Genomic DNA, 22343 nt, shown 5'->3' with positions numbered 1-22343 from the left:
GGTAGCAGGCATTGTTTTATGCAAAACACAAAAACTCACTCACTAGCTTTCACACACACACACTAGTAGCCACACCTTTATCAGCTCAGATAAGGTTCAACTTTCTCCATGTATCTTTTCAATCACAAGCCAACAGTTGATGTACACACATAGTGTAGCTTGCCAGTGTAACAACTACACAAACATACCTTCATTGGTTATAATTTATTGTTATCACAGGTGTACACAAGTCTGGTACAAGTTAACAAAATCATCTCTCTCTCAATTCCATTAAGCTAGATAAACTTCTAGGAAGACAATCATCATGAAGAGAAAGCCTGCTTGTTTACATTCGGTGAAACATTGACATATGTTGTGGAGTTTAACCCTAGGACATTCACAGATCATTGAATCCTTGGTTCAAACTTATCCTTCAGAGCTTTTTTTTTTAATGAATTTCTCAACTCCAGTATTAAAACATCAAACCTGAATATTTGTTTTCCATAGTTTATTTTAAATTGATAGAAAAAATATAACGCCCATACATAGCATATGGCTGTACAAATGTCAGCCCGATATAGACTGCACTATTTACACATTATAAGAAATATACTTTTTATCAGAGTTTATATTGTGCAAAAAAAAAAAAACACTAGTCCCACACCAGAACTCTTTACTGTTGCATAGCATGTTGTGTCCTGTTTAATAGAAACACATTTGTGGCCCATACATAGCATATGGCTGTACAAATGTCAGCCCGATATAGACTGCACTATTTACACATTATATAAGAAATATACTTTTTATCAGAGTTTATATTGTGCAAAAAAAAAAAAACACTAGTCCCACACCAGAACTCTTTACTGTTGCATAGCATGTTGTGTCCTGTTTAATAGAAACACATTTGTGGCCAACTGTGAACATTTCTTGTATGGCCTCAAACTATGTTAAAGAACTCAACTTTCTAAGCACACTACCATGAAAAATAATACATCAGTTCCTCTTCCTCTTTGGATGTCTGATCTGCCCCTTCATCCTCTTTCTTTTTTAACATGGGAGGTTCTGATCTGAACACTAGTCTCTTGCCAGTCTAATGAAAGATGTGTTAGCTACATTCAGTACAATAATAAACTATTATAAATGACAATGTTATTATAATAGAAATGGAACAAAATAGCTGTAGACCAAGTTCAATTCATTGTTTTGGTAATTTATAGTTCTGATTGACATGACATAAAGAGTGCCAATGAAATATAAACATGATTCCTCAGATGACCCAGCGATGTTAAATAGCAAACGAGGGGGAGCTATGCAGGCAATTAAAATATCCTGGTAGAGTTTATGGGCCAATCTCACTGTGTTTTTCTCAATAAAAGTTCTAGCCTGATGACTCCATATAGACAGGCGTTGTTTTAGCTTATTTAAGATGCCAGAACTTAAGACTAAGTTATTTCAAAATTCAAGAGCATGAACTTTTGTAATACACTTTTTTTTTTCTTGCCCAAAATTACATTGCCTGAAAATTAACAAATGTGACAAAATCTGGCTAGAAGATCCTGTTATGGACCTTTTATAAAACTGTCACTTTATGCTTGCTAATTAGGAAAAAAAACAACTTTTATTTTGATTGGTATCTTTACCTTCTTTTTAGGTTCTGCTTGAGCTCTTTCCAAAGCCTTTTTAACTCTTTCTTCTTGATGTAGCCGTAAAAGTTCCAGTTTCTCTTCCCTCATCTTCTGCCTCCTTTCTTTATCTTTGGCCTGTTGTCATGGATAAGAAGAAAGTAGTTCCATAAATGTGTTTACTGTAAGAGAACACTATCTAAAATTTAACAGTTCAAACATTATGATAGGTATATACGAAACAATCTGTAATGCTCACTTTCTCTGCAGCTTCTACTTTGTCTTGTGGCATGGTTTCAATAGTCTCAAATAACTCTTCTAGTCTGTTCTCTATATTCGTCAACATTTGGAGGGTACTACAAATACACAAATAATAGAGTAGGGATGGCAACATGAATTATACTAACAACAAATACTCAAATGTCTGACCCAAATCTTATGACGTTTTCTGGGTTGCTGAATTTTATTTTTAGCAGATAGTATCTCACCTAATATTTGCCTCATTGTCACCTATACAACTTCTATAAACTTCTTCCACTTTTTTGTTTAATTCTGCCAGCCTTTGTTCTTGGTCATCATCAGCTTTGAATTCACCATAGTTGAACATCCTGTGTACAAGAAACACGAGAGAACTCATAGGTTTTTAGCATATTAAGTTTATTTAGTACAGTTAGAGACGTATCTTGTTCTATAAGATAGGACAAACTTATGTAAGAGCCAAAATAAAAGCCAAGTGACTAAGCTGGGAAACCAATGACCATAAAATATGAATCACTAATGAACGTAAGCAATATTTAAGTTTTAATTCCTTTAATCTAAATCCTACTTATTAGGAATATTCAAAATATCACCATAGAAACATTTGAATGTAATACATTTTCCTTTCCAGCAGACAAACTTAATTGGTCACTTACTTGGCTTTAATTTTTAAGTCTGCAGCTTTAGCTTCCTCTTTCTGAATCTCTGCCTGTAGTCTGTCTATTTGTTCTTTAAGAGTTTTTGTCTCTGTTTCCCTGTCAAGAAAAGTTAACACTTACCAAAGAAGGCCCATTTATTTTAACATTTTTAGAATGAAATTTAATGACTATATATTCATTATGTTCAGTGGTCCTAATAGCCTTTGATTAGGTTTTAGTTATTATGATTATTTGAAAGGAAGGTATAACACTAAAGTACCAGCACACCATGCCCTCTACATTCAGAAACATAAAGGACACATTAAAATAAAGGATAAGTAGAAATAAAACAATCTCTATATAAAATAAAACATAGAGAAAGGCTGCATGGTCGTGCGGTTTGCGCACTGGACTGTTGTTCAGACTTATCGATGGTCACGGGTTTAAACCCTGCCTGCTCCTATCCCCCATCGATCTGCAGGAGGTTTGGACTAGGAAGTAAATTATCTTCAACTCTGAATAAACATCCAAAATATGTAAAACATTTAACAAATAAAACATTCTTTGTCTCTAGCAATCTAGTAGTAAAAGCCAATCTTAGAAACAGGCATTGTGGCTTAATGAATTACATAAAGTGTCTTTTTCCAATAATCTATATCAAATGCAAATATAGAAACAATAAAAACTTCCTAGACACATATTACAGAATGGCTCTCAAATAGAATCTTTTTGGCTAGACAAACTTTACTTTTCTCTACAAAGCTGAAGCCCCTAAAAAGAGGTATGGCTATAAGTTGGTTACATGACATAATAAAAGTAACAAAAAAAAAAAAAATTGAGCCTTATCCTAAAAGAGTGTAGCCTACCCAGTCTAGTTGTAAATAAGAATTAAATACATTCATTTTGTTTCTAGGATATTCAAAAAAATCTTTCTTATTTAGTCAGTATCATCACTAAAACTATACTAAATATGGTGGGTTTTTTTGTGTCCACTAACTGTTTAAGTTGTAAACGTTTTAAAAAAATGGTTGTTCAACTTGCATTTTTATTTTGGTAGCTTTGATTGTATGTTTCATCTCTTCCAATGCCTCTTCCGTCTCTTGACTGTTTTGTATCAAAGACAAATTTTGCTCCTCAAGCTCAGCAAATATCTCTAAGAGTTGCTGTGGGTCTGTGAAGTACAAGTCTAGTTCCTGGAGAAGTGTGCAACAAACAGTTTTGAATCAGACAATGTAATCAGCTAGGAGGCAGAATGGCTGAGTGATCCTAATGAAGACTTAGATTTTTAATTTTAGGATTTTTAGGGTGCCTCTGAGTCCACCCAGATCTAATGGTTACCTGAAGTTACTTGGGGAAAAGTAAAGGCGGTTGGTTGTGCTTGCCACATGACACCCTCGCTAACCGTAGACCACAGACACAGATGACCTGTATCTCCATAAAGTAGTTCTAAAGGATAATTGTTTCTTTCTTTTTTTTTACCATGGGCCATTTTCTTTTCCAATTATTTACACCATAGATCCCAAGGTCTGAAAAGGGGAACTTTTAACATAATCAGCTCACTCTCACAAAAATATCTCATCAAGGAAAGACAACTTAGTGACTATTTGCCTTGTTTCACTTCATGATCTTGATGAGATATATTTGTGACACTCACAGATAGGAATGAACGGCTTCCTGGTCATGTGGTATGCACATTGGACTGTCATCTCTATGGGTTTGAACACTGCCGTCCCACTGGAGGTTTGGATTTGGATGTAATAATTTTCAATTTTTAAGAAACATCTTAAACATGTTAAATAAAACAAACAGATGATAAGTTTCAAAGTCAATAAGAAGAGTAGAGTCAAACTTACCTCATCACTATCTTCAATATCATTCATATTTAGAGCCGTCTCCTCCATTTCATCTAATTTTTTGCTGCAATAGTTATACAAAAGTATAAATGGTGTATATAATTGGAAAAGAAAATGGCCCATGTTAAAAAAAAAAAAAAAAAAAGAAACAATTATCCTTCAGAGATACTTCATTGAAATACACTTTCAATAATTAAATGATTCATACATTAGTTCATATAGCAACTTGATTGCCTTTCCAAAAGCTAATTTTAACTAAATTCTTTTAACAATAACCCCTCATAAATGTAAATTTTTAATCTTTCAGTGAAACCCCTATAGCTATCTTTCCGTAACTATTTAATTTCTGCCAAAAATGAGTCTTTTTTTTTTTTCAATGAAAAGGTTACAACTCTTGAATTAAAAAGTAAAAAGAAAAGAACTGTTTCACAAACAAAATCAATAAAGTTTAAAACACTGTGAAACAAAATGTCATGAGAACTAAAACAATCAAATTTAAAACAGTATTACTTTTCTGCAGCCATATGAGCCAAATCTTTCATTAATTCATTTTGCATTGAATCAGTCACACTAAAAGGAAGGTAAGTATATTGCGCAGAAGAGTCAGAGCATCAGTCAGTGATTAAAAAAAAAAATTTGCTTTAGCAGCATTCATTTTAAACTTCTAGATTATTATAATCTTTTAAGTTTGGTTTTAAATGGATAGCTGTAATTACAAATAGAAAAGCCCTCAGCCTATTTCCTATAGATCAACCAGCTTAAAAGGCAGCCATTGGCATTAGTTGAAGACATTATAAAAAAGAAAAACAAATAGATAACAGACTATAGAAACTGTTGGATTAAATTTCTTACACTTTATGAAATTTTATTTCTGTATTAAAAAGTGATCAAGACAAATGAAAGCTTTAGAACATACTCTTTGTCAGTAGACTTTTTTTTCTCCATTCCTTTATTGAATAGTTTCAATCTCCCACTGGGTGGAGACAAAGTGTTTTGTTCAGGGGATGAGTCAGATTTATGAGTTTGCCAGCGCACATTCTGAGTCTTTTCTTTTTCTTTCAATTTTTCTTCTTTTTTTTTTAATTTTTCTTTTATTCTTGCTTCTTGTATATCCTTAAAAAAAAAAGGGTTGGAGTTAAAGTCAAAGCACCAATACAGATTAAGAAAAAAAAAGAACAATAATATGATGTATGCTGGAAGATTTTTGCATGCCCCACCCTCAAGCAAATAGAGGCCCTATAAGCTATGGGTTATGTTACCTATAGGTAAATCGGGCACTGAATTTCATCTTCAGGCTACTAGAATTATTAAGAGGCATAGCAATTAGAAACACTATAAACAAAGTGGATTATAATAGAATCTGGGTTTGTTCATCATTCATTGGGCATGATAAATGTAGACCTAGTAAAACTATTTGGTTTGATTGAAATTTTTAATTCAGAAATACAACTGTAATTTCTGATTTGAAGAAAGTACTCTAGTTAATTATGTAGGACATAATCATCTTCTACTTTGCCTGTCATTGATAAGATAGGATTCAATAATAGTGTTCCAGGGCTTTATTTCTTGAAAGAACTCACATTGTGCTTAACAGGAATAAGGATTGGCTAGTTCCAGTCATTATAAAATAGCATCAACACAGTTCCAGTATAAAATAGAGACAAACTTTACAAACTCGTTGTTTTTTATGGCTGGTTTAGGCAACCAGTTCCACACTAAAATCACTTGGAAAGAAAGAGTACTTATATGCAATGCTTTTTTGTAAAAAAATAAGTACCGGTACTCAGTGATTAGGTGCAGGTACTCAGTGATGGATTGCCTAATTTTTAACACTAATAAATTAATAATAAATGTTAAAAATACAAGAAAAGTAATAATTTTTTCCCCACATTCAAAAAGGTGCTGGTATGCCGTACTGGTGTGTACCATCACAAAAAAGCACTGCTTATATGAATTTTTCCTAGCATATAGAAAAAGAAGTGACTTTACCTATTTTTGGTATTTTATTAGGTTAAGTTATAGTTTAGTATTTTATAGTCTATATTACTTTACTTACTGTAGGAATTAAAGATTCTAAGAAGTTACTGTACAGTTGGTATTCTTTTAAAGTGTCTTCATATTTAGAAATTTCTGACTTGATAGCCATCATTTGGGCATTGATACGTTTGATTTCATTTACTTTTTCCATCTTCAACTTTGCTTCTGTTTCAGCTCTTCAAACATAAAAAATGGAATAATAATATTCAATACTAATCCAAATAACTGGTGTGCAAGGGTGGAAAAACATCAAGCACTACTTTTTAAATACCAGCACTTATTCTACTTAAATAAATACAGTGAAAAAAACTTAGATATGTAATTGAAAGCTAGGGTGATAATGACAGCAGAATAGTTGGAAAGGTTGCTTAAATTATAGAACATGTTAAAACAAAAAAAAAAAAGCTAGTTTTGGCAACTGATAAGAATTTCAAACCATCCTAAGAGAATGCAGCAACAAATATTCAGATCTTGGGTAAACGGAAGACCTATAAAAGTGATGATTGACTGTTGACAAAGTTAATACTAGAAGCTTGTATAGTTCAAATCTAGCAATAGACTATTGGACTTCATCTAACCTTCCTAATAGTAGATTAAACTAAAGTAAGAATGACATGAAACATATTCCAATGATAACAATAGCCACAAAAACATGATGCATCCAAAAAAATCATTTACAGGTCAGAAGATGAGCATGTTAAGAAAAGAGAGAAGATAAAAAGATGTACAGTCCCTGTTGGTATCCTATGCAAACTATTAAGTACATAAGTGTACAATTTGAAATAATCTCTTCAGCCTAATGAAGTCAAACAATGTGAAAAAAAAATTACAAGCTGACATGTAATTTTGCCACAAAGAGAAAAATACATTAAGAGTCAAGGGCTTGAAGTGTTACTCAAATTAGAGTTACATAAAAATGTCATTCTTTTTAAGCCATGTCAGCTGTAACTACAGCACTTTATACAGTTATGTGAATCACCCATATTAGCTCTTCATTGTCAGTGTTCTGTCAAACCCAGATCTTTCGACAGAAGCAAATATTTTATGACTTGACAATAATAAACTACTAAAAATAAAAGGTACTGTCATAATACAAATGTATAAATTGCTTCTTACATTTTGATGGCTTCCACTGAATTTTTGTCATTTTCTTTCAGAAATTCATCAAACATTGCTGCATCTTCTTCCAAATACTGTTCAGCTAACTCCAACTTTTTCTCTTCTGCCTGTGCTATTTCTTCTAACTTTCTCATTTCATCTCTCTTAACTCCAAGTGAATACTAGTTGGCATGAATATAAATATTTGTAAACTTTCATCAATGATACAGCAACCTATAATATATATATATACTCATAGCTTGGTACTTATTTTAAATTGCTTAAAAATTACTTTTACTTAGTGCAACTTTCATGCTGTAAGCATGTTTAGAGCACTCTCTCCAATCTATTTTAAAGAGAGGAGGGTATCTGAACAAAGGTTTCTGTGCTGCTTTTCAGCACTCAGATAACACAACTCTGCTAGAGTCTGGATTTGAACTTGAGCCACCTTGATAGGCAGCCAAGCAATTTATACCATTCTGCTACACATCCCATTTTTCCCAAAATAATAAAGTTACAACAATTTTAGTTCATGAAATGAAAAAGTGTACATTATAAGTTGCATTTACAATCTTTCCAAACCTAATTGTAAAGTCAAGTGTGTAGAGTGGGATGAAAGCCAAATGTTAAAATAATAAATAAATTCCATCTGAGTGTACCCCTAATTCTTTCGTCACCCTGCTGCTTCTATAGTTACCCAAGAAATAAATTTAATCCCAATATTACTTTTTTAAAAGTATCTACAGTTAGTTTCACAACATTTGTTTATTAAATATAACATTTACCTGTACAAGGAACATTTCACGCTTTTTGGCAATATATTCTGACAGAGACTCTTTTTCAACATGGCGATCTTGCATGAAGAACAATTTTATTATTTAATAAGATTAATCGTTTCACACGATTAATTATAAAATTAAATACAAAGTTTATTCTACAAGATAAACTTAATGAAAACTTTTTATTTTGAAATTTAATTACTTCAGTGGAAGAGTGTCTTATCAATAAAAAAAAATAGTTTTTAATTAAACTTTTTTTTTTGCATAATGAGATAATACAATTATGGTAAGACTGCATTGAAAGTATTTGTCCAAATTGGTGGAAGTTTTTGATTAAGAATAGTACTCATGTTGATAAAACTCAAATATTGATGTCACAGATAGTTTTCATTTTAAAACTAAGAAAAGTGATCATTTGTCTAAACGAGAAACTGTTACCAGAGATTATAGCAGACACATTGGGATCGCACAGTATATAAAACTTATAAACTACACTCCTAGCTGCTTTAAGTTTATTTTACTATTTTAATTACACAATCTAACATTACATTCCCTAAAAATGGAAAAATACTAATCTTATCTTATCTTTCAAATTACAGGACTTTTACTTTAAAATAGAAGATAATTATGTCCTATGCATATCATGTGTCAATCTAGTCATGCATGTTAATCAGTGAATTTAACTCTGCTAAGTTGTTGGTTTTCCTGGCTGATTCAGGCAACCCATCCCATGATCTAATGGCAATAGGGAAGAAGGGACACTTGTACGAATTGCAAAAGTTTAGTTAGCTAAAACTGACAAGGAAACTCTGCTACAGGAAACTTGCAAAACATCAAGTAGAAAGAATTTTTAAGCAAGCTTTCCTTCTCTGTTCATTGGTTAATACTATTATTCACTGCTTTGAAAAGTATATTTACCTCTGGTTATTGCTATTGTGAACTGTGGATCATCTTTAACAGCCACAGTCTTATCAGCATCTTCTTCATCCTCTGAATCTGTTTCTGGGGGCTGAATCATAGATGCAGGGCGGAAACATATTCTTGAGGTGTATGTTGTTTTTTCATGAACTTTTAACTCTCTCTGGCGCAATTTTTCCTGGAATCAAAATTTGACAAAGAGTTTAATAAAAAACATTCATTAAGATTTCATTTTAGCTTTCAAATTTGTAATTAATAACAGAAATAATGCCTCTAATTTTCAAACTTTATAATACATTCAATAACTTTGAATTTGCTTTATAATCTTTATATTTAAAAAATGTTACTAAATACAGTCAGAGCTAATAATATTTATTTTATTTAAGTCCTGTTGTATTTTGCAGAGTTAGCTGAATGCTGGAGTTTAGCAATGTTTAACTTCTAACCATAATAAAAACAGCAAACTAAGTTGATGTCACTATAAAGCTATATATTTATATATATATTTGGCCTCCTTCAGTCATAGAGCGACTATGGTTCATTTCAAACATATATATAAAAACAAATTGAAATTTATAAGTACCGGTAAATATAACTTTGGCCTTTGTAGTATACGAAGCTAATTGGTTGACCACAGTCAAACGTAGAAGACAAAAACCTCAACTCTAAGTAAAATAATTTCTTTTAGTGACTGTTAAGTTCTATTTTAGACATGTATAACTGGTCTCATATTTATTTTTCCCCAACTAATGTCAGGTACATATTAGAGTTGGGTAGACTCAGGGGCATCCTAAAAATCATGAAATAAAAAATCTCATAGCCTTCACCAGGATTCAGACATGAACCCTCCTCCCATCAATAAGCCAAGCGCTTTGCCACTCACCTACCATACCCCCTTTTATGCTACAAGTAAAATCTAGATATCGCTCCCTTGTTGGCAGGCATGGTGACTGAGTGGTAAAAGCTTGGATTCCAGGTTCAAATCCTGGTGAATACTAGGATTTTTACTTTCAGGATCTCTACTAGGGCACCTCTGAATCCACCCAGCTCAAATGGATACCTGACATTAGTTGAGGAAAAGTAAAGGTATTTATTGTGCTGGCCACAAAACACCCTTTTTTAACTGTAGGCCATAGAAACAGATGACATCATCTGCCCCATAGATCACTATGTCTGAAAGGGGAACTTTACTTTTTTCCCCTATTCTTGTCATTGTCATCATTGCTTTGTCACTGCTTCTTTCCACAAAAACTAGAACTAATTACATTACCTTAAGCTTTTTCTGTTTTTCTTTATCTCTGAGCAAGAAGATGTCACTGTCTGGTGGCATTTTAAATGGATTCACTAAGTTAAGAGCAGAACTATCTGTCAATTGAAAATATGTAACAAATATTTAAAACTAAATTCCTTTTAATAATTTAAAGTCAGCTAGACAAAGACAAGAAACAGTCATATTGGAGCAAGCAAAATATTTTCTCTCTCTCTTTCTCTGTATATCTATATATCTATCAATTATTCTATCTAAATCAATATACTATATATGCTCTAAATTACATTTCTTCTTTGAACTTGACGAGTGTGATTTCCTTGAGGCTTTGTCTTCTTCTATGAAAAGAACAAAAAATTATTTCTATATTTTATTTTATGTGGTTGACTGCACTTATATATATATTGATATATCCTCCTAAAGGCCTTATAATCTTTGTTTATGAAGGAATATCTATAAAACTTCCTTGATATGAGCATTAAATGGAAACAAAAAGGGGGGAAGTTAGTGCAAATATACTTTCTTTTCCAGAGGCAGTAATTAAGAAACATTTTCTTAGCTAAAATGTTAGGTTTGAGAAGCTCAGCAAAATATTGTCATTTACTCACCTGAGTATTGAGAAGAGGTGGCATTGGTAGATCTATGTGTAACTATATCATTGAGGTTAGAATCGCTCATTTTTAAATATATTTAGGACTTTTCTAAATGAGCTTCTTTCTGTTTCTAAAATAACAAAGATATAATTGGTAAATTTAGTAGTTAACAATGCATAATTTAAATTGTATATTATAATATATGATTGTGAGTAAATACAGTGGTGAGTGTGAATGTAAGTTCAAAGTAAAGTAAAAGTTGTAACTCAAGCAACAGTCAGAGTCAGTCACTCAGTGGCAACTGACACTGTCACTGTGACCACTGATAAGAAAATGTTTACCTATTTATTGTAATTTTAAAATGCAAATAATATGTTCAGCCCTATCGTGTTTCTTAGAATAGATCTAGACTATATTAATCTATTAAATAATCCCAGAGGTGAAAACGTAGTCGTATGGACTATCACTATGATATGGAACAGCTATGATTGTACATAAGCTTGGGTAGCCATTTTGTATCTATAGTAGCAACGGAAGAATCAATTGCACTAGTATATATATAATTCTTACTTTCAATCTCTTGATACAGGTCATAGGACAAATATATTTATACACTTTTTTGTAGTCAATAATACTTAAAAGCGATTAGCTATTTTGATGAATTGGCATTCATTGTATTATAAAATCAATTAAAAGAATTATTGAAAAAGATTATTAAAAAATGTTTATATAAATTTGAAGGAACTATTTTACAAGTAACCTGACCTTTGACATGCACCCGATGTTTCCCGCGAAAAATTATTCACCCTTGCTGCTTTTTGCATTGTTATTATTTATTGAATAAACAATTGTTTACTTTACTTAGACTTATATCTAATTTATCTTTAAATAATGGCTGTGAGTAGTTCTAAGTATTTAACGTTTTACCCAGATTTTAGATATATTCTAGATTTAGACCTGATCTAGATCTATATAGTATATATTGTCAATTGTCTAAGTCTAGACTCTATACACTCTATCTAGACTAGTGTAGTAAGTAGATCTAGTATAGATACTAGTAACTATAGGCATAGGTCTAGTAGTACTAGTATCTAGATCATAATAATAATAAATAATAGAGTTAATAGGGGTTAAATAGAGTAGAGATAGTCTATCTCTTTTCGATTCTTAATTCTTGTCCTTGTCTTGTAGTTTCAAAATTGTTTTGTAGTGTGTAGACTAGAATCACTAGATCTATCTAGATTTACTTTAGTTAGTAGATACTACTAAGATAGTACTAGTAGATAGATCTAGACCTAGATTCTAGTTAAGTTACTGATCTATAGTATAGTTATAGTATAGTTACAGTATAGTAGTAGTATATAGTAAAATATAGTAGATCATAATGATTTTTTAGAGTTTAGTCTAGAGATGGGTCTGGAACTGTGGAAGGGCAATGGACTTGTGTACAGTAGTCAGTAGTTGACTTGGACTGTTTTAGTAATGAGTTAAATGAGTAATGACTGTCACTGTGGCTTGAGTCCTGACATGATCAACTAATGAACTATACTACTAGGTCTATAGTCTATACTCTATACTATTATTTATGTCTATATTGACTCTATACTAGTCTATACATGACTATTTGAATTTGACATTCCTTTATGTCAGTGAATATATTATTATTTTGTTAAACAGGATGAATCATCATCAGATGCTGATCCCTTTTCCACCGCCAGCAGCCCAGGAAGAGCTAGAGACCCACTGACTTCTAGTCCTAACAGAGATCTACCACCTTTTGAAGATGAGTCTGAACTGTTAGGTGATGATGATGCTGATCAAGAAGAGGAGGAAGAAGGTGAAAATCTGTTTGGAGATGATATTGAAAGGTACACACAGTCAATACAACTTGTTTTCTAATCAACTAAGTAGGTTACTAATGTTTCCTACTCTTTGTTAAGATGGGTTTAGCTAGAGGATGACTTAAATTAACCAGGTTCCCCACCATAGCAGACTCATGCATTAGTAAATGACTGCAAATTTTAAAATAACATTTAATAACCTAAAATTTCAATAAATGGCCAGCGCATGTTGCTTGAATGAACATTTAATAATAAATCAAAATGTGCATGGATAATGAATATTATGATAAATTATGTTAAATGTGCATGGATAATGAATATTATGATACATTATGTTACAATATCAAGTTATAAGGTGTATAGCATAATAAATAATAAAAAATTACATACCTCACACACACTTAGAAACGGCCACAAGCCCAAGGAGCATCTAGCTACATCTCTGACACATGAATGGAATGTGGCTAGACTCTAGCCAAGGTCTGGCACACTCACTGCCCAATGTCTGGCTCAAAACACTGCCCAATGCCTAACCTTTACACCTTGTAACATAGAATAGAACCAAGATATAGTGATGCATCAACACCTAAAACTTAAGTGGCAACATGCATACCAACAAGGGAAAAAAACAGAGGCTGCAGCACTTGAATGAGTGCCCAATAAACAAAACACAACGCTGCACACAACACTGAATGATGAAGTTATTAGATAATAAATTCTTACTTTGACCTGTTATTAATTTAAATGGCCAGGAAAATATGCAAACTTTTTTTTTTATTGTAAAATAGGAACATGGAAGAGAAAAAAAATATTTTTATTAAGCTTACTACAAGTATTATACTATTTCTGCCTCTATAGTTTAAAAGCTCAGATGTTTATTTTAAAAAATAGTGATAGCTTTACTGAGAATTAGAAAATGTGTATTGAGTATTGTAAGGTTTTATAATTATATTAGGTCAAACTTTAAAATTCATTTAAATTTTACTCTTAAGACAGTATTAATTAATATATTATATCTGTTTTCATTGACTCTTATCAGAGATTATCAGGCTATTCCTGCCTTGGATACTTATGAGGATGTTGGACTTGATACATCAGAATATTCAGATATGTCGGAAACACAGCGAAGAGAGGCTGAAAGAGAAATACGAGACAGAGAGAGGGAAGAAGGTGTACGTGCAGGACGTATGAGAAGAGGATTGATCTATGGTAATTCTTTATCTTATTGTATAAAATTCTTTTTGTATGAGAGCTTCTTCTCTTTACTTACTATTGCAATTTGTGATTCTTAAGAATTTCTTTTTAGTCTGATACTAATCATCTCTGCTTTTAAATTACAGATGATTCTGATGATGATGATGGAAGACCAGCTAGAAAACGTCGCTTAGCAGAGCGCGCTGCTGAAGGAGGTGTTGCGGAAGATGAAGAAGAGGTATAATTGTTATTATTTAATATTCGACTTTTGACTCAATAGAGCTTTTGTGTTTTCTGTTTCTTCAGTTAATTCTAGACCTATAATGTTTTGTGTTTGCTTCTCCTAGATGATTGAAAGCATAGAGAATTTAGAGGATATGAAAGGCCACTCTGTTAGAGAGTGGGTTACTATGCTTGGACCCAAGACAGAAATCAAACATCGTTTCAAGAATTTTTTGCGTACATTTGTTGATGACAAGGGGCACAATGTTTATAGAGAAAAAATCAGACAAATGGTTGAAGGTAAAAAACTATCTGTACATTTTGATCTAGATTATTTGTTCTTTTTATCCTTTTTTGTTTTTACTATTCAGGGTTAGCATTTTAGTTTTGGAAAAAAAATATTTTTTTTTCTTAGGTAACAAGGAAAGTCTGATAATAGATTACAACATGTTTGCGTCCATGGAGCAAGTCTTGGCTTATTTTTTACCTGAAGCACCAGCTGAAATGTTAATCAATTTAGACGAGGTAGGACTTAAGTTTCTATTTAGGTGCACATTTTTTTTTAATGAAATGTTTTGTTGTTAAACATTTAAAAAACAATATACATACAGAATTTGTTTGTTTTGTTTTTCCCAGGCAGCTAAAGAAGTAGTTTTTAGTATGTATCCCAACTATGAAAGAATTGCCAAATCAATCCATGTTAGAATCTCAAATCTACCTTTGATTGAAGAAATTCGTTCCCTAAGGTAAAACGAGTTATTAATTTAAAAATAGATTATGTTAACACCAATTAAACAGCAAAATAATTTTCTTCCATCTTAATCACCTTCTAGATGTCACAAGCTATAGTTTATTTAACTTTTGTTGCTTAGTTTACAAACTGCTCATGTAGACCAATTAAATATAAAATTTAAATTTATTTTTATCCTTAACACGATTTAAGCTATATATAGTCTTATACTTTTCAGGGAAAATATTTAAATTATTGTTTTTCCCCCACCCAGGCAACTGCATCTGAATCAGATGATCCGAACAAATGGTGTTGTCACAAGCGTTACTGGTGTTTTACCACAGCTCAGTGTCATCCGCTTTGATTGTAACAAATGTAGCTTTATATTAGGACCATTTTATCAGACCCAGAATACAGAGATTAAACCAGGCTCTTGCCCAGAGTGTCAGTCACAAGGACCATTTGAAATAAACATGGAACAGGTACTAGAATTTAATCAGCTTTTAATTATTATGATAAAGCTAATCTTTTATAGCAATTTAATAAAGATAAACAATGTATATTATGTATATATATATTATATTATAAATATATTTCTACACTGCTTAAAAAAGTATTGTACATATTAAAAGGTCTGATTGAGCCATAGTGTCTTTTTTTTCCACTAAATTATAGACAATATACAAAAATTACCAAAGGATAACTATCCAAGAGAGCCCTGGTAAAGTACCTGCTGGTCGTCTGCCCAGGTCTAAAGATGCAATATTGTTGGATGATTTAGTTGATTCTTGCAAACCAGGAGATGAAATTGTAAGTAACAGCCAGAATACTTTAATTTTAATATTAGAACAATGTGTCAAGTTTTTTATATTGTTATAGATCCAGTGGTGGCGCAGCTAACACAAATTGCCTAGGCCACCTTTAGACGTGTTCAATCGTGACGAGTGGCAACGTTTCTGGAAAGATGTTTTGTGAATACTACTCGTGCCAGTCACAGAAGGGTCAAGCGATGTTCCAATGGGTTTCAAGAAGGCCTTTAGGGACCATGTTTAAAAAGCAAAGGTGTCAGAATGGTCTCTTTTCACAACAAGACAGAGCTGATCACCAGAATGAGAAGCCAGTAAATTTTGTTACAGCGATACAGAGTTTATACAGTGGTACAGATATCCATTGTAGAACTTTTGTTCAGTCAGTTCTACATGTTGCCAATTGTACAACATTGGCTGTAATTTGTTGCAAGTTCAAGATTTGAGCTTGTAGTGTTGGGTGCTGTGCTTTCAGAGAGCCTGGATAAGAATTCATTACATTATTTTATTCTCAAACTTTAAAAAAAAAAATAATAAGTAATTTAAAGGTTTTCTCCACTTCTGTATTTGGTAATTTTACTAAAGAAATTAGAAATCATGTAATATTCAGTATTTAAGTCTTGTCTTTTTGTGTTATTAAAAAAAATATTCAGTGATATAATTTTTTTTTTCATTGTCATTCACTGCTTCGTGTAACCTTTGTAACTTTCTCTTTGTTCAAAATTAGGAATTGACAGGCATCTATCACAATAACTATGATGGCTCCTTAAATACTGCCAATGGTTTCCCTGTGTTTGCAACAGTCATTCAGGCAAATTACATAACTAAAAAAGATGACAAGACAGCTGTGGCTTCTCTGACAGATGAGGACATAAAAGCCATTGTTGCACTTTCTAAAGATGAAAGAATTGCAGAAAGGGTATAATTACGCTAACTAAATCAAATTAACAGAGAAAACTTTATCTAAAAAAAAAATAATAGATAACATCATTTTGTTCTTTACTCACGCTTTCTATTCAGATTTTTGCCAGTATGGCTCCCTCGATTTATGGTCATGAAGACATAAAGAGAGCCCTTGGATTGGCTATTTTTGGTGGAGAAGCTAAAAATCCTGGTCAAAAACATAAAGTAAGATCTTTTTTTAAGCTCATTTTATTAATTATATAAGCTTCTGTTTATTTAATCTACTTTGTTGATTATTTCTTATTATTATTATTGTTTTTCTAATTAAATTGTTGGAGGCCTTAGTAACTATTTTTAATGTAATTTTCTACCTCAATTTTATAACTTTTTTTTTTCTTAATACTTTTTGTTCATAGGTTAGAGGTGACATAAATGTTTTAATTTGTGGAGACCCTGGCACTGCAAAATCACAATTTCTCAAGTATCTTGAAAAAACTGCTCCACGAGTTGTCTTTGCCACCGGTCAAGGTGCATCGGCTGTTGGTTTGACAGCATATGTTCAGAGAAACCCAGTCTCAAAAGAGTGGACATTAGAGGCTGGTGCTTTAGTATTGGCTGACAAAGGAGTTTGTCTAATTGATGAGTTTGACAAGGTAATAGTTTATACATTAAATAATAAGTTTTGTATTCACTCATAAACTAGTAGACTTGACCTCAACATCCTTAAAAAAAAAATAAGTTAATTTATCAGCCGCTATATCTATTGATAGATGAATGATGCTGATCGTACAAGTATTCATGAAGCCATGGAGCAACAAAGTATCTCAATCTCAAAAGCTGGTATTGTTACTTCACTACAAGCCCGTTGTACAATTATAGCTGCAGCTAACCCCATTGGTGGACGTTATGATCCTTCATTGACATTTTCTGAAAATGTTTGTATTTTTCTCTCATTTTTTTTATTTTATAGACTTTCTTGCCTTACAGAGTGTTACAAAAGTGTATTTCCTAGCAAGTTACTGTGAACTAATAGATAACTCTAAAGATAAGCGTAAATAAATATTGAAGCCATAGTTTACTATTATGTTACTCCTGCCTTCTTGAAGAAGAAAATTTCATGTGTGATGAACTTGGATGCAAGTTCTGAAAACAAGCTAGCTAAATAACTTTAAAATATCCTTTGCCAACCAATGCCAGAAGGACTTATTAAACTTAAATTTTATTAGTACTTTTTATCAAGACTAAACATAAACTTGCTTACCTTAATTTGATCTGCTGACTAAAAAGTGCTTCTTATAAACATTGAAGTTTTCTCATTTCAAAAACTTAAGATATATATATAAGTTTATTTTAAAGTGTGTGTATTTAAGTTAAAATTAAATATTAAACTGAAACATCAAAAAAATTTTCTCTCAGGTTAATTTAACAGAACCAATTCTTTCTCGTTTTGATGTTCTCTGTGTAGTCAGGGATACTGTGGATTCTGTACAGGTTAGTTTCAAAGAGACTGTTGAAAATAATTTATATCTATTAACTTTTATTTTGAAAATTGTTTACTTTTCAAGTATACATACAAAGTTTATTGCTAATTATTGCCTGCGACCAAAATAAATGTAAAGACAGGGAGGAGGCTTATTATCTCTAGATTAGAAGCTTTTTTAAAATAATAAAAATTGATTATGCAATGGGTTAATAGCTGATGTTATGTATATAAGGATTATTGTTTTTGACTCAATTAAGTTTCATGAAATGACTTTTTTAGGATGAACGTTTAGCAAGATTTGTTGTAGGCAGCCACATTAAACATCATCCACATGCTACTGAGGATCAGGAAGAACTTCCACAGGTGGGCTATATAATATAGTTTGTTTTTAAATATTTATATATATTATTTGATATAATTTTTGAAGGAAACAAAAAAAATATTGCACAGTAAAATGTTGATACATATTATGTACACTGAAAATCTAAGTTTATGTCTTTTTGTTATATTCTAAATAAAAACTAACTTTTTTTTAGAGACAACTGGGTGACTCTAAGATAGAGCCTGTGCCACAAGAGTTATTACGTAAATACATAACATATGCTAAAGAAAAAGTGCGACCAAAACTTCATCAAATGGATCAAGACAAAATTGCCAAAATGTATTCAGAGCTTAGGAGAGAGTCTATGGTAAGTTTATGAAACCTTAAAATGTGTAAATTAGCAAAAGATTTGATGAAACATCTTTTCTTAACTGGTTTTCAAGAAATTTAGAGTAATTTAATTTAATTTTTCAACTTAAGTTTATCAAAAGTATTACTGTTATTCTAATCTAAGAACATATTTCTAGCTTAAAATCTTGAGATTACATTGTAAACCACCTCAAATTTGTGACTGCGGGGTTAAAAGATATTTTCTCTAGCTTCAGATGTTCACATTCTATAAGCTTACAAGATTAAACATTTACATGTAGCATAGTAAGAACAATTGTTAAAATTATTTTTAGGTCATAACTGGAAGAATGTTGGTTGATAAGCAGGTGTGCCCATTGGTTCAGCAATGGCCTGAGGTTAACTTCTTAGTTGTTCACACTTTTGTTTCATTGTTGTGTGTGGCTAATAAGCACTGTGCTCAACTAAAGATACATGCATTAAAATATATCACTCCTCTGTCTCATGTAGTGTGTGGATTATGGACAATTTAAGTGTCTTGCAAGAACTTAAAAGTTTAGTGTAAAATGGAGTTTATTCAATTTTAATGTACTTTATACTGCCAACCAATGTTTCCTTATTCTACAGCTGAAAGATAAATAGTCCCATTAAAATCATATTCAATTAAAGCTCAAATATTAGCTAAATATGATCCATTTTGTAGGCTAGTAAAAAAAATATAATTTTCAAATAAAAAAAAAATCGATTCCAACGTGTTACTTATGCCAAATAAACATCTAAAAATAGCTTAACTATTGCTCTTCTAGGTCACAGTTGGTAAAGGCATGAATAGTTATTTAAAAACTAGCAGTGCACATGTAAACGAAACAACTCAAAATTGATGACTGTAGTTGTGAAAGGGTTAAGTATTTTACTTTCTCATATTATCTTAGGCCACTGGAAGCATACCAATCACAGTTCGTCACATTGAGTCAATGATTAGAATGAGTGAAGCTCATGCAAGAATTCACTTAAGAGATTATGTCAATGAAGACGATGTCAACATGGCCATCCGTGTCATGCTGGAAAGTTTTATAAGCACACAAAAATTCAGCGTCATGCGAACAATGAGAAAGGTAAAAGTTTGGCCAGATCAGTCTCTATTTACATTCACTCATTGTTCTCTTTTAGTCTGGATATAAATTATAATAGTAATCATGTAACATAAAATGTATTCAATTTCTTTCTTTCCCCAGACTTTTGCTCGCTATTTATCATTCCGCAAAGACAATAATGAATTGTTACTGTTCATCTTGAAACAACTTGCTCAAGACCAGATTGCTTTCCATCGAAATCGTTACGGTACAGACATGGAGCAAGTTGAAATTTCAGAAAAAGATTTAGCAGATAAAGTAAGTTTCAAAATAAATGTACATTTTAACTCAATATTGGTAAATATTTCATCTTACCTGCAATTATTACTTCTTCTTCTTCATTGTTCTCATTGTTATGTTGGAGTGTTCATATGACTAGACCAATACATGAGATGAACTGCGCAGTGGTTTCCAAATCAGGGAGATCTCCATATAGTTTTCTTTCTATTGGGGTGATTTGGGGCCTATGTCTTATACGGGCCACTTGGTAAAGAGAGCAGTTTTGGAGGACGTGGTCGGCATTTTCTGGTGATACTCCACATGGGCAGATTTCACTGGTTCCAATTTTGAGCTTCCGGTACATGTGTTGTCGCATTCTGTTGTGTCTGGTCCTGAGTCGAAATATTAGACTTTGGTCTTGTCGGGATAGCTTATAGTAAGCGTCATCTTTCTTGTGATTTGGATGGGAGCTCGTCCATTTCTCATTTATTTTATCTACAATTAATTTCTTCTGGATAGAGTGCAGAGTTTATTTGTGAGTACTGAATTTAAAGGTCTTAAGATTTTTTAAATTAGTTTAATTTAACTAAGTCATGGATTGTAAACATTAGCGGTTGTGCATAAAAAAGTGATATAAAGAGTATTGGTAATACATTTTTTTTTAAACAGAAAAATGGAGTAACTCATATAATATAATTTGCCTCTTGTGACATTTTTGCTCTATTGAAAATTAGAAGAGCAAAACTATCTTTATTTTATACTTCCGCATAATAATTTAATTTATATAGGGCTATTAACAAACATAATGTAGATTCTTATTTGGTTACTTTTTTTTTTTTCTCTAGGCACGTCAAATCAACATCCACAACCTGACCTCCTTCTATCAAAGTGAAATCTTTGAAGCCAATCATTTTACCCATGACACCAAGAGAAAAGTGATTATTCATGTCATATAAATAAAATAAGAGTTCAATCTCCACTTGTTGTATATAGAGTGAAAAAGAGACTTAAAAACATTGCCAGCAGTTTGACTCAATTGGAAGTCAATATTTCTTTTAATAATAATTCCTCCCCACACTGAACTTTGATATCGTTAATATCAATAAGTCATCCCAAACAAATGTGTAAATAACAGATTTGGAATGTGGAAATTGGATTAATAAAATTACAAATTTAATTTAATTTCACAGTAGCATTGTTGATATTTGTAAATAATTGAACTCATTCTTTTAAGATAGCTTTGTATGTATAACAATAAAGAACATGTCTCTATTGATTTACTTCCTGCACAATTGATCTATGGGTAATATTTTGTTTCTTTAGTTAAGGACATTGACCACATTAATTTCCCTTAATAGAAAAAAATATTTTCATTTTTTTTAAATTTCATCTTGTGGTATTTTAATATGATGCATATTAATGTTTTGACTTGACCTTATGATTCCTGTTATTATTAAAGAAAAACTATGTTAAATATGTTGTTTTGTTAAATTACAATGTGTTTATCTCACTATGGAATTTATTAGTTACGTTTAACATTTTAAAGGAAAGGAATTGCAAGTTATTCATAACTTTATTTCTGATTTGAATTTGTGATATGGCCATAAAGATTTAGTTTATTGCTTCTTTTTTTTTAATATATATATATATATATACAGTAGGTAGCAGGTCATCATGGGGCCCAATTGTCATTGTAATCCTGTTTCTAATCATACTTAAAATAATCTAAACAAGACCAAGCCTCTAAATGTAGTCCCCACAATTATTTACAAAAGAAGTTGAGTAATTTAAACAGCTCTCACAATACAGAAGTACTGCTCCATGCTATCTTAGGTTGTACAGTTTTTCACATGCCATAAAATCATCTGTAGAAACCAAGTGTTATTTCTGTATGGTAACAAAAACACATTTAACTAGTAACATTACACATATATATTAATTAAAAGTAAATACTTATAGAAATTATTTAAAATTTCTATTCTTATCACTTATAATGAAGAGGCTAAAGAAACATTGTCTCTAAACGTCATTCTAATAAGTTTAAAGTTAGCGAAGATTATTCGTATTGGCAATGATTGCCACAAACTCAGACCAGTATTT

The 22343-nt window shown here is 31.7% G+C and overlaps 2 protein-coding genes across 4 annotated transcripts; one reads left to right on the top strand and one right to left on the bottom strand.

Annotated features, from left to right (window-relative positions):
• Window positions 1–189: 189 nt before the first annotated feature.
• On the bottom strand, window positions 190–11574 carry LOC106077296 (cilia- and flagella-associated protein 100-like). 3 transcript variants are annotated; one of them, XM_056025333.1, is made up of 17 exons: window positions 11384–11574; window positions 11058–11172; window positions 10737–10787; window positions 10453–10547; window positions 9183–9360; window positions 8271–8338; window positions 7504–7667; window positions 6407–6563; window positions 5267–5463; window positions 4861–4920; window positions 4351–4414; window positions 3539–3690; window positions 2516–2614; window positions 2090–2209; window positions 1861–1957; window positions 1620–1739; window positions 190–1069 (listed from the first exon to the last, which is right to left on the bottom strand). In XM_056025333.1, the coding sequence occupies exons 2-17, from the start codon at window positions 11125–11127 to the stop codon at window positions 953–955; spliced, it is 1809 nt and encodes a 602-aa protein (XP_055881308.1). In that variant the 5' UTR covers window positions 11128–11172; window positions 11384–11574; the 3' UTR covers window positions 190–952. The 3 variants fall into 3 exon arrangements, with proteins under 3 accessions (XP_055881308.1, XP_055881309.1, XP_055881310.1); XM_056025334.1 differs by lacking the exon at window positions 10737–10787; XM_056025335.1 differs by lacking the exon at window positions 4861–4920 and having other exon boundaries at window positions 11384–11573.
• Window positions 11575–11799: 225 nt separating this feature from the next.
• On the top strand, window positions 11800–21717 carry LOC106064670 (DNA replication licensing factor mcm2-like). The gene is made up of 19 exons (XM_056027457.1): window positions 11800–11939; window positions 12720–12910; window positions 13923–14092; window positions 14224–14315; window positions 14425–14599; window positions 14715–14824; window positions 14936–15045; window positions 15304–15511; window positions 15705–15839; window positions 16563–16754; window positions 16856–16963; window positions 17155–17391; window positions 17509–17673; window positions 18155–18229; window positions 18501–18584; window positions 18758–18910; window positions 19824–20006; window positions 20127–20282; window positions 21089–21717. The coding sequence occupies exons 1-19, from the start codon at window positions 11934–11936 to the stop codon at window positions 21197–21199; spliced, it is 2661 nt and encodes an 886-aa protein (XP_055883432.1). The 5' UTR covers window positions 11800–11933; the 3' UTR covers window positions 21200–21717.
• Window positions 21718–22343: the final 626 nt, after the last annotated feature.

Source organism: Biomphalaria glabrata, chromosome 4 (genome assembly GCF_947242115.1).
Source record: "Biomphalaria glabrata chromosome 4, xgBioGlab47.1, whole genome shotgun sequence".
Taxonomy (NCBI): Eukaryota; Metazoa; Mollusca; class Gastropoda; family Planorbidae; genus Biomphalaria; species Biomphalaria glabrata.
This window is presented reverse-complemented; position numbering and strand designations above follow the sequence as displayed.